Consider the following 12,942-nt stretch of genomic DNA (forward strand, 5'->3'; position numbering starts at 1 on the left):
TTCAAATTTTTACTCACAGGATTAACTGTGATTAGTTTTTTAAAAAAATCAATTGGTGGCCTTATTTTATTTTTAAAATACTAATAAACCTTTCTGTTGCACGAATTAGTAAACCAGAGTATCTATACTTTCAGCAAACGGAATGCTCCAAAAAATTCTAAACCCCCTTCATATGTTTATTTTTCCTCAATAAGGAGTACCAGAATTTTATCAATCGTGCCTATAACCAATGCAAATGGATCATCTTCAGTGTTTGGATTTTTTATAAATGGTCACAAGAATCCATGCCTTTTTTTCACTCTGGCATTATTTAGGTATGTAACATATTACATGGAATTGATCAAGATAGTGGTGGGCTATCAAAATCAATAGGAAGAATTTTCCCCCTGTTGGGGGGCTGTGCAGGGGCAGGCGGGCCCGGGCGCGAACCCGATCGGTGCCCCCGATTGGGTCCACGATGCCATTTTACTTGAGCGGGCCAATTAAGGCCCGCCCAGTGTGACATATGCCCAGAAGTGCTGAGCGCTCCCTGTGCGGGCGGGGGGCGGGGGTTTCCTGAGTCAGGGCCTGAGCTAGAAATCTCCCTGAGGCACCTCTGTGCCTCAGGGAGATTAGTTTAAGTTTTAAACATCTAAATAAAGAAAATAAAAAATTTTAAGACATCCCCTCATGTGACTGTGTCACATGAACTGGGGCATGTCAATGAATTTTTAATAAAATTTTTATTCAATTTTTAAACACTTCATGAAACCTCACCCCGCCCATGGATGAGGTTCCATGATAAATGCGCAGGCTGCCTGGGCTCTTCGCCTGCCCATCCAACCTTAAGGTCCGCGCCACCATTTTACGTGAGCGGGCCAATTAAGGAAGCGTTGAACACTCCCTGTGCGGGCGGTGGGGGTTTCCTGAGTCGGGGTCTGAGCTCTTCCGCGCATGCGTGCAAAAGAGCACAGAAATCTCCCTGAGGTGATTAGCTCCTTTCACTGATCAAATTTCTCAAAAAAACATATAGTGCTGTCCAACAGGGATGTGCAACAATGTTACATATTTTTCACAAAGAATAATTCAAACCATCTTTCCTTTCACAATATTCAATTTGTTGTTTACTAATGCTTGCGAGCTGTAACCCTCAGTTCTCCAAATGTATAATGTATAACTTTGGTATCCGCATCATTATCATTTTTTCTCATACTCTGGGGAACCTGATCAGAAGCAGAATTATAGAACAACAATAACTTGCATTTACATAGCACCTTTAACATAATAAAACATTCCAAGCTGCTTCATGGGGGCATTATCAAACAAATCAAGCAATGTTGCTAAATGCAAAATAGCAAGATACTTAGGGATGAAGATGATCATTTTGTATATTTCATTTACCCATCCATTAGAGCCCTCAGTGCAGCACCTAACTGTTGCCAAATTGTTCCAGGGTTTTGACTACATTACTCTCAAAAGGTTCCTTTCAGATTTACCTTTTTCATTTGCTGGGTTACCCTATATAACTGTCAAAGATCACCTGTAGCTGGTTCTTTTCCTGCTTGTGAACCCCAAATTTCTATAATCTTTCTTCATGACTCAAATGCAATAAAAAAAGGGAGCAGCCTTAGGACTCCTTTCTGAACTGTTTTCCATGTCTGAATGTCGGCCTTGTTCCATGTTGGCCAGAATTAGACACAGTATTCAAAGAGTGGTCTGACCACAGATCACTGGATAGTTTGACCACAACATCCCTGACTTTAATTCTACTATCTTAATGGGCTATGTTGACTGCTGTTCTGCATTGATTGGACAATTATTCAACTTATTCCTCTCCAGTTTCAAAACCATTCATGGAGCAGGTTTATCACCCAAAGATATTTTCCATTCATACATTCAGTACACGTACATAAATTGCAGCAATTTATCTTGAGCTTTTGAATCCAAATCATTACTGTAAATTATTAAACAGTGGACCCAACTTCCACTCCTCATCCTAACAAAACTCCTCTAATAACTACTTTTTGTTTCTTACTCTATAGCCAATTAATTATTCACAAAATAATCCTTAATCCCCACAGCTTGATCTGAGCAATTGGCTTTTAGTGTGGCACTTTGTCAAATGCCTTCTGGAAAAAATTATTTTTTGACTCAAGATGGCACCTGAGCAGTCAACTCCCTAAGGAAGTCCTCACTGTGCACCCCTATCCTTTCCATTCACTGCTATCCTTTGCCCTTTCTCCCCAAATCTCTTCTTCTCCACAATTTCAGTTCCCATGGCTCTAATGGGAGGTGCATCTTAACCCAAACCACAAATTAACCACCACTGCCCATTCTCAACCATCCCTGCTCTTTGCTTTAGAGCATTACACCTATTCTGAAATTTGGCTTCAGAATTCCTGGACTTATCTGGGCATTAAGACTGCGTTTCTGCACTGGACTACACTCTCAGATTCAACTGTTGGGTCCCTGATCTGTTGCTCTGTTGCATAAATTTTAAAGTAACTCTGATTAGCCTACAGCCCTTGCCCTGCACTGTTATTCCCTGCTGAGCCTACGACTGCCCTATTGTTTTTTTCAACTTCAGCTACATCTAATTCCTGGTCAGAGATTCACTTTCCTGGGTCAAAGTATATTTCTCTGCTGATCTAGATCTGAAAGTGATCTCAAACTTTGCTAATTTCTTTTTTTTCTGCCCAGCAACCAATTCTACACACTTTCTGAATCTTCACTCCCATAGAAATATACCCATTAGAGCACCCTCCAATACTCTACACTGGAGATGACATGAATTTCGTTGTCGATGTCTGCCTTTATCAAGAGCAGGTTCCTAAGGTACAGAAATTGGTCCACATGTTCCAGGATCTTGCCGTTGATTCTTAATCGACGTGTGGGGGAGATGGGGTTTGTTTTGCTGGTTGGAAGAGGACCTGAGTTTTCTGGGAGTTTAGTGAAAGACCCATTTTCTCATATGTTGTAGAGTCGTCATCTGCAATGACCTCAAGCTCGGTTTCTGACTGAGCCCACGCACATACTAAAGCTCTATGACTAAGGTTGGAGTGGTTTTGGTTTTAAATTGAAGGCAGCATAGGTTGAACAGTTTCCCATCTGTTTTGTAGATTATCTCCACGCCTGTGGGTAATTTTCTGGAGGTGCAGTACAGTATTGCAGTGAGGAAAATGGAGAAGAGGGTTGGTGTAATGACACAATCTTGTTTGTCCCCTGTTTTTACTGAGATAGGGTTTGTGGTGATTCTGTTGATGAGGGTCATGGCTTGTATGTCATTGTGCAGCAGGTGGGGAATGGCGCCAAATTTCTGAGCGTAGCCAAATTTGAGAAACTTTGAAGAACGTCAACTTCATCCCACCACTGAACCTCTGACTTCAATTCTGGATGCTTCCTATTGTCTCCTCTCTATTCCCAGTTTACTATCAGGATATATGTATCCTAACAATTGCTATGTAATCAGGCCTACGCAACTTGAGTTTTCCCTGTATCCAGTCCCTTGTGTTACTTATTTTCTATTGACCTCTCCCTGTCATCATTCCTTCTTTAACTTCCCCCCTTTCATGTACTTTGACCTCCCAAATCCATAAACTAACCCTTCAGCACTTCTTGACCTTCCTCCTCTCCTGCCACTGTGCCTTCCAGGCAAGGGGCTTAACTCCGTTTTAGATAAGCCTAAGCTTCCCTCTGTGCCTCTTTTGGTGTCCTTTGATGGGCACAGCAAGGCATTCATCACTGTCCCATCCCACTCTCTCACCAACCTTCCTGCTGGGGGATAATTGTGCCAGATTCCTTCCTGTCCAACTCACCCCTCCCACTGCTGATAATGTGTATTCTGCCAGTGGATCAGCTATCACCGTCCCTATGCATCTCCCTCCAGAATGACTGCACATGAGGGGATGTCTTAAAATTTTTTATTTTCTTTATTTAGATGTTAGAATAGTACCCCTGTCATCCCTAAGTTCATTGTGAATAATTGCCAACAGCATCATGGCCTTGATGGAAACCTGAGGGTTAATGACATATTCCTCTAAATGACTCCCCACCTGACTATCCTCTCCGCCAGTAGCCATACCCATACTGCTGCAATGTCGGTGATGTGGCTCTTATCATCAAATCACACCTTGGTCTGGTCCCTGTACTTTCACCTCCTTTCAACATCTCACTCTGATCCACCCCTCTTGCCTCACATTTAAAATCCTTGTTCTTTACCATCTATCCAAGTACCATAATTTTTTTCTCACTGATAGCGCTTCACTATTTTCCTCCTTCAGCTTGGGGGGGTGCCCGATTTCTCAGCCTTGGTGATTTCAATGTCCATCGCAATTCATCATGCTCTCACTCCTCTGAATTCACTGCTCTCCAATCCTCCCTTAATTTCTCCCTCTAGAAAAACTCCCAATATTCACAGGCACCTCCTTGACTTTGCCATGACATGGTCTCGCCACTCACATCATGTCAATCCCAGGTAAAGCCATCTCTCTGATCCATTCCTTTTATCACTCTCCAGCCACATCCCCTTTCCAATGCAACTTCCCTCCGTGTCTGCCCCTCAAAAGAACTCTCTCAATTCACATAAAACTGTCTAGACTTTGGTCCTCCATTCCGAAGGTCATTTCTGCAGCGACCAATCTGTTCAACCACACCCTCACCTCCCTTTCAAACCATTACTCTCACTCACCCTGGCCACTCCTGCATTATCTGGTCCTGCTTTCATCTGTAGGATCATTCTGGAGGCAAAGATAACCCCTAGCTTCTTTTTTCCACTGCAGATCATGTTCTTACCTCTCCCCAGTCTCTTCCACCCTCACTTCCAATGACAAATGCAAGGAAAATTCATGCACTTCTTTGATACTAAAATTGAGAACATCCAATCAGCTGCCTCTGCCGCATCTCTCCCATGCACTAGCTCATTAGGGCTAAATTAAGGCTCCCCCCTTTGCCATACATAGTTCTGACTTGTGTCTTCCTCTACTTTCTATCCGATCTCCCCTCATTCACTCTCTTGTCCATGAGGCCCACTTTCTGCTCTCGCAACTCTATTCCACAAGGAAACGAGAGATAGGAACAGGAGTAGACCATACAGCTTGTCAAGCCTGCTCCACCATTCAGTGCAATTATGGCTGATCTTGGATTCATCTTCACTCTTCTGCCCTCTTCTTGTAACCCTCGATTCCCTGAGAGAGACCAAAAATCTGTCTATCCCAGCTTCAAATATATTCAACAATGGAACATCCACAGCCCACTAGGATAGAGAATTACAAAGATTCACAACCCTTTGTGAAGAAATTTCTACTCATCTCAGACCTAAATTGTTGGCCCCTTATTCTGAGACTTTGCCCCAGTGTTTTAGATTCCCAAGCCAGTGGAAACAACCTTTCAGTGTCTACCCTGTCAAGCCCCTTCAGAAACTTGTGTGTTTCAATGGGATCACCTCTCATTCTTCTAAACTCTGGAGAATATAGGCCAAATTTACTCATCCTCTCATCAAAGGACAACCCTCTCATCCCAGTGAGCACCCTCTCATCCCAGGGACCAATCTAGTGAAACTTTGCTGTATTGCCTCCAATGTAAGTACTTCCTTCCTTAAATAGGGAGATCAAAATTACACACAGTATTCCAGGTGTGGTCTCACCAAAGTCTTGTAGAATTGCAGCAAGACTTGTTTATTCCAGTACTTCAATCCCCCACAAATATTACATTCCCTGTATTGCATGCTCTAATAATTTCTTGTTTAGTGCACTGTCCAATGATATAACTACTGATAGGGGACTGAAAACTACTCCCACCACTGTTTTGTGACCTTTGCTATTCCTAATCTCCACCCATACTGATTCTACTTCCTGATTTTCTAGTCAAGAATCTTTCTTGCTAAGGTCCTTATGTCATCCTTTATTATCAAGGCTACCCCTCCTTTTCCATTCTGCACATCATTTCAAAATGTGACATACCTTGGAATATTTATTTCCTAACCTTGATAACCTTGTACCAATGTCTCTGTAATGCCCATTAGATCTAATTCATTTATCTCTATTTGTGCCACTAAAACTTATTGCGGATGCTCCATGCATTCAGATAAAGTGATTTCAATTTTTTTTTCACTACTTACTCTCTGATGCAGTATTACTGTTAAACTCTGTCCCTTTTTGTCCCACTCAGCTTGTCCTTATCCACATTGACATACTTTCCTATTGCCTCAACTTTCATCTTTGGATTTCCAAATTTCCCTTCACCTGAATCCTCCTCCCCATCTGTTAGTTTAAAGCTATTTTCCCTAATCTGACCATAATTGCTCCTGCACTCTTATGTCCATATGTTCTGTCCCTTCCTGTCACACTCTGGTTAACATTACCCGTATCGCTACCCTGCACTATTGCCTTGTTTTTCTCTTTAAATTTCCAAATCTCCCTTCATAGGAACCCTTCCCCACACCCCCACCCCCCATTATTTTATTTAAAGCCCTCTCTATGGCCCTAGATAAAATACTCACCAGTAAGCTGGTGCCAGCACAGTTCAGGTGAACACCGTCCCAAAGGAACAGCTCCTCTTTCCCCACTGCTAGTGCCCCATGAAACGAAATCCATTTCTTCCGCACCAATCTTTGAGCCACGCATTCAACTCTGATCTGATGTGATGTACCCTATGCCAATTGGCTTGTGACTCAAACAGTAATCCAGAGGTTATTACCTTTTGTGGTTCTGCTTTTTAATTTAGCCCCTAGCTCCTCATACTCCCTCAGGATAACCTCTTTCTTAGTCCTGCATATGTTGCTGGTACTCACATGCTCCGTGGCAACTGGATCCTTCCCTTGCCACTTCAGTTTCCTCTCGATATATCCTTAATCCTGGCATCAAGCAGGCAACACAGCCTTCAGGACTCACGCTCTTGGCTGTAAAGAATCATATTTGTCCCCCTAACTATACTGTCTCTTGCTACAACTACATTCTATTTCACTCCCTCCACTTGAATGGCTCCCTGAATCAACGTCCTGTGGTCAGTTTGATCATCCATCCTGCAGTCACTGCTCTTGTCCGCGTGTGCTTCAAGCACCTCAAACCTGCTGGACAATTGTATTATACCCTCAGTAACCTTGAAGTCATCCAAAATTAATTTCCCCGTCTCAAACCTCATCAAGTCCCGTTCACCCATCATCCCTGTGATTTAATAACTGACAGTGGCTCCCTGTTAAGCAATACCTCAATTTTAAAATTCTCATCCTTGTTTTCAAATCCCTCCATATCTCTATAATCTCGAGTCACGTAGCTTTCTAAGATATCTTCTCTCTTCCAATTCTGGTCTCTTGAACATCTTTGATTTTATTTGCTCCAACATTTGCTGTCATACCTTCAGTTGCATAGGGCCCAAGATCTGGAATTCTGTCCCTAAATCTCTCCAGCTTTCTACCTCCTTTAAGACACTCCTCAAAACCTATCAATTTGACTAAGCTTTTTGCCACCTGCCATAATATCTCATGTGCCTCGGTGTCACACTTTGCTTGAATATGCTCCTGTGCAGCACCTTGTAATGTTTTGTGTTAAATGTACTATATAAATTCAAGTTTTTGCTGTTAAGTCATAGAGCTAAGCATAATCCATTTGGTTCATCACTTCCACAAAGATGTCAACGAAATTAGTCAGGCATGATCCGTCCCCTTCTGAATCCATGTTGACTGAGGTTTACTAGGTTACAACTAATCAATTTTCTCCTGATAAATTGACTCCACTGCTTCATGTGGAACTTAAGGTTAATGGGTCTGTAAGCATTGAATCAGCCCATTTGCAATTTACTTGGAACTCCCCAGTCTCCAGTGACTGGCTCAATAATTTCAATGCCTCCTATATCATCTCCCACAGCACTCAGGGATAAATATTATCTACTCAAACAACAACAACTTACATTTATATTGAGCCTTTAACATGGGAAAACATGATCATTATGAGATAAAAATTGACACCAAACCAGACAATAGGACATTTGGCCAAATGCTTAGTCAAAGAGGTAGGTTTTATTAAGCATCTTAAAGCAGGAGAGAGGTGGCGAGTTAGGGGCCTAGGACAGGAATTGCAGAGTTTAGGACCTAGGCAGCTGTAAGCATAGTCAGCAATGGTGGGGGGAAGAAATCAGGTATGTATAAGAGCCCAGGATTAGAGGGAGTCAATGTTCTTGGAGGGTTGTAGAGCTGGGGGAGATTACAGAGATAAGGACGGGCAATGCCATGGAGAGATTTGAACACAAAGATCAGAATATCCAGACATTGAGTATTTTAGGCTTCCTGAGACTGAACCAGCCAATGAGTGAACAACAGCAGGTTGTTCACTGGTTTTCTTTCTGTCCTCATTGGAAACTTATTAGCTTTTACTCTTTCTTCTCACCTTGTTGGTACAGCTGATATTGAGGGCTTGGCACATGGGTAATTACGAGCATGAACCCTGAGTTTAAACCAAGTTGAAAGCCTTCAAAGTGCAGCGAGCTTGAACACCAATCTGAGGTACACCGCTGTCTGTCACTACTTTGCTCTCATTTTTAATAGTTTCCTTCCTCCAATGTTCTATTTTTCTTTTAGCATTAGACCTTATGCCTAAACCAAAACTCATTTGCAAAACATTCAGCATGGCCCTATGGTACAAACTTTCATGTGTTGCATTATTATTTCAAGTTATAAGGGAGATTTAACTGATGTGTGAACACATTTAGCTTCCAGAAAAATATTGAGTTTAAGAACATGGATAAACTTAATCATTTTTTTGTTTTGCTTTGACTCAGAAAAATTGGCTTTGTCTCCTTTCAACCAAAATCAGCTGTCCACTCAGATTTGGGAAATTAACTCCATTCAATATTGGTCTTTGAAGGGAAAAAAAATTGCACAACTACAGGGAAGGGCAGGGGAGTGGAACAAATTGGACATCTCTTCCAAAGGCCCCAGCACATACACAATGGGCCGAATGGGCTCCTTCTGTGCTGTATGTTTCTATGACTTGGCAGAAGATAAATACCAGAACAGTTACCGAAAGTGCCATTCTGGTCGATGTGTCTGTGCTGGGTCTTTGAAAGAGCTAAAAATGTTCAGGAACCAGTTAATTCTCCTTTGTAACTGGAGATAATACTGCAATACATTTAAGTTTGCAACTCAAGGCCATGCTGAATATCTTGCATATGCATTTTGGTGGAAGTGCCAGAAACTAAACTTCAATTGAACTGACGCAGAAAATGTCATAAATTATGAGCATTTGAACAACACCCAACCAAGAAAATCTATTTTCCACATTACTTTTTCTCAGCCAGTGACAGATAATACAATACAAATACCTCAATAAAAAATCTGTAAGCTAACTGAACATACTCATTTTTGGACATATTAAAAATACAGATCTTTACACTCATAATAGCCATTCAGCATTACGTTAGTTATCAAATAGAGTTTTCAAGAAGTTTCACAGCTTTTATATATATTTTCAATTGAAGCATTCAAAAAGGAACAAGACAGTTACTTGAAAAGGAAGAATGTGCAGGGTTACGGGGAGAAGGCAGGAGAACGGCACTAAGTAAATTGCTCATTTGGAGAGCCGGTACAGGCGCAATGGGCCGAATGGCCTCCTTCTGCACTGTAGCCTGTGATTCCAAAGAAACCTCAAAGAAATATTATTTTGCTTTAAATTTCAATATTTTTAATAAGAGGCTCAGGGAAACATTTAAACATTTATTACAATGCAATCTCTCCAGTCCGAAATGCTTGGGACAAGTCATTTCTGGATTTCAGAATTACAGAGTGACAACTGGTGTTTCCGAATAATATATTTCCAGACTGGAGAGGTTACCGTGTATATGCAGTATGTGCAGCAGAATTTGTGTCTTTTTGAAAAGTGCAATGGAAATTCAGTGCTCGAAAATTGAACTGTGGCCAAAGTACAAAGGATTCATTTTCAAACATTGCTCTAAAAGGCTACAATAACAAATAAACATGCATGAGCATGGATATTGTACCAACCAATGTGCGTTTGTGTCATGACATCAGCCAGTGCATTAGCAGCACCACTTCCGCCGCTCTGTGTGGAAGAGGAAGAGTTGGTAGATGATGTGGTGGAGCCATGGATTGCTCGACTTATCCAGTGTTCCATGTTCAGACTCCCTTGGCTGGAGGAAGGGGTTCCTTGGGAGTCACCTTGCCCTGATCCCTCATCTTCTGAGCCAGAAGAGGTATCTAGAGGAAGGAAAACATCAAAAGATCAAGTTTGCTAGTTCCTCTTTAACATGCTCATATTGTATTCACAGGTCAGCAGTTTACCCTTTCTCGCTTCTCTTGTTACTCCTCGAGGGCGCTGCATCACTGAAGTAAAATGCAAATAAAAAACGGTCATCATAATCCCACTGAGTACTGAAAAATCTTTTCAGCTAAAATGCATGTACTTTCCTTCACACACCATTGAAATATGTTTAACAAATAGTTGTGGAAATGATCAGAGTATTTAAAATTTAGTTTTAAAAAGGAGATTTTTTTCCTGACTCCCATAAGAAGTTAGATATCTTATTAATCAGCTATTTTGCAATTCTTTCTTATTGTAATACAAATTGGAATTGATGTAGTGGCTGAAAAATTCTGAGTTTAGTCTGAACACTGGATCAGACATTACTTCACACAGTCATTCCCATGCTGCTTGATTGAAACTGGTTCACCTGGTCACACCAAAGGTGAGGAGTTCTGTTTTGTTTCAGGCAATTTGCTAATGCCATCATTACACGGTTAGAATAGCATTGGAGATTAAGCTTGATACTTGCTCTACAATCATAATACCATGATTTATCGCACACAAGACTGCTCCTCCAGAAGTAATTTTAAAATGCACTGCTGAATGGTTGAATTATATTCATAAATGCAACTGCAGTCCTCAAAGTGTTAATGAAGGACAGAATATGCTTGGCCAGTTAAATCCTTAAATCCGTCCACATAAACTGATCGATTGTTCTTTCAGAGAATTGGTATTTCAGCTGAAAAGCAGATATGCTAGACTCACTGGATTAAAAAGAAATTGAAATGCCATATGATCTCTTTTGCAAAAATAAGCACTGCCTTTTTGCAGGTGGTTCAGGGACTATGTATTCACAAACTCTCCTCCCCCACAGACCTTCAAAGTTCGCAATCATTCTCATTTGCATCGTGCCACTGCAATTCAGAAGTACCTTATTTTTGTTCTCTGACCAATTTCATGGCCTATTGTGCACACACAACAAAGCTAAAATGAAGCAGAATAAGGAGCCATGAGATACTATTTATAGCCCATAATGGGCTGGCTAATGACTGTGGAGTAAAATTACAATTGAATTATGGTCAGCTCCAACAGTGGGATAGAAATTGTCTTCTGAACATACTATTTTGGGTGAGTTATCAACATTCAAGTGCTAAAAGTCAGAAAGTTTTTAATTGTAAATTGGTATTAGATGCATGGATTGGACAGCTGCTAAAATGATATCACTGTGAAGCTTCCAATTTCAATTAGGATGCTTATTTCATCCAAATGCAAGTTTATAAAAGGGACTGCATAATCAATATGCTATTGCAAAATAAATAATCATGTGATCATTGTAATTTTTATTGATGGCATTGCAAAGGCGAATCAAAACATCCTCATAGGTCAACAGTTCATAAATGAAATCATGAAATTATTAGCAATGTAACAAAATGATCAGTTACCTACTGTTATGAAAATCTTCCTCATTCTTCAAATGTGCTTTAATTTCCAATAAAGATAGGATTAATAAGAACATAATAAATGGCCCCTCACACCTGCTCCATCATTTAATAGGGTCATGGCTGATCTTCAACCTTAGCTCTACCTTCATCAGTTCCTCCTTCATGCCCTATCCCCACGTCCCTTTGTTCCCTGAGATCCCAAAAATCTATCTCAGCGTTCAATATAGTCAATGTCTGAGCATCCGAAGCTCTCTGGGTTAAAAAAAATTCCAAAGACGCTCAAGCTGCTGAAGAAATGTCTTCTCATCTCAGTCCAAAATAAGGGCTGTTCCCTTATCTTGACTTTTTAACCAGCTAAGGGAAACACCCTCTCAGTATTTACCCTGTCAAGTTCTCTCAGAATCTTTATATCACGGAATCTCACAGTGCAGAAGAGGCCCTTCGGCCCATCGAGTCTGCACCGGCACGTGAGAGACACCTGACCTACCTACCTAATCCCATTTACCAGCACTTGGCCCACAATGTGGCGTCCAGAACTGCACACAGTACTCCAGCTGTGGCCTCACCAAGGTTCTATACAACTCCAACATGACCTCCCTACTTTTGTAATTCTATGCCTCGATTGATAAAGGCAAGTGTTCCATATGCCTTTTTCACCGCCCCACTAACATGCCCCTCCGCCTTCAGAGATCTATGGACACACAGGCCAAGGTCCCCTTGTTCCTCAGAACTTCCTAGTGTCATGCCGTTCATTGAATACTTCCTTGTCAAATTACTCCTTCCAAAGTGTATCACCTCTCACTTTTCAGGGTTAAATTCCATCTGCCACTTATCTGCCCATTTGACCATCGCGTCTTTATCTTCCTGTAGCCCAAGACACTCAACCTCACTGCTAACCACCCGGCCAATCTTTGTGTCATCTGCAAACTTACTAACCCTACACCCCACATAGTCATCTATGTCGTTTATATAAATGACAAATAATAGGGGACCGAACACAGATCCCTGTGGTACGCCACTGGACACTGGCTTCCAGTCACTAAAGCAGCCTTCTGTCATCACCCTCTGTCTCCGACAACTAAGCCAATTTTGAATCCACCTTATCAAATTGCCCTGTATCCCATGTGCATTTGCCTTCTTTATAAGTCTCCCATGTGGGACCTTGTCAAAGGCTTTACTGAAATCCATATAAACTACATCAACTGCACTACCCTCATCTACATACCTGGTCACCTCCTCAAAAAAGTCAATCAAATTTGTTAGGTATGACC

The 12,942-nt window shown here is 41.4% G+C and overlaps 1 protein-coding gene across 4 annotated transcripts in view; it reads right to left on the minus strand.

Annotated features, from left to right (window-relative positions):
• LOC144677193 (disco-interacting protein 2 homolog C) overlaps nt 1–12,942 on the minus strand; it is a 589,517-nt gene that overhangs the window by 220,281 nt on the left and 356,294 nt on the right. For all 4 annotated transcript variants that reach the window (XM_078537402.1, XM_078537389.1, XM_078537398.1 and 1 more), the window contains exon 5: nt 9,971–10,183. In XM_078537402.1, the coding sequence (XP_078393528.1) occupies nt 9,971–10,183 (213 nt within the window). The remainder of the gene's footprint in view (nt 1–9,970; nt 10,184–12,942) is intronic.

Source organism: Cetorhinus maximus, chromosome 3 (assembly GCF_964194155.1).
Source record: "Cetorhinus maximus chromosome 3, sCetMax3.hap1.1, whole genome shotgun sequence".
Lineage (NCBI taxonomy): Eukaryota > Metazoa > Chordata > Chondrichthyes > Lamniformes > Cetorhinidae > Cetorhinus > Cetorhinus maximus.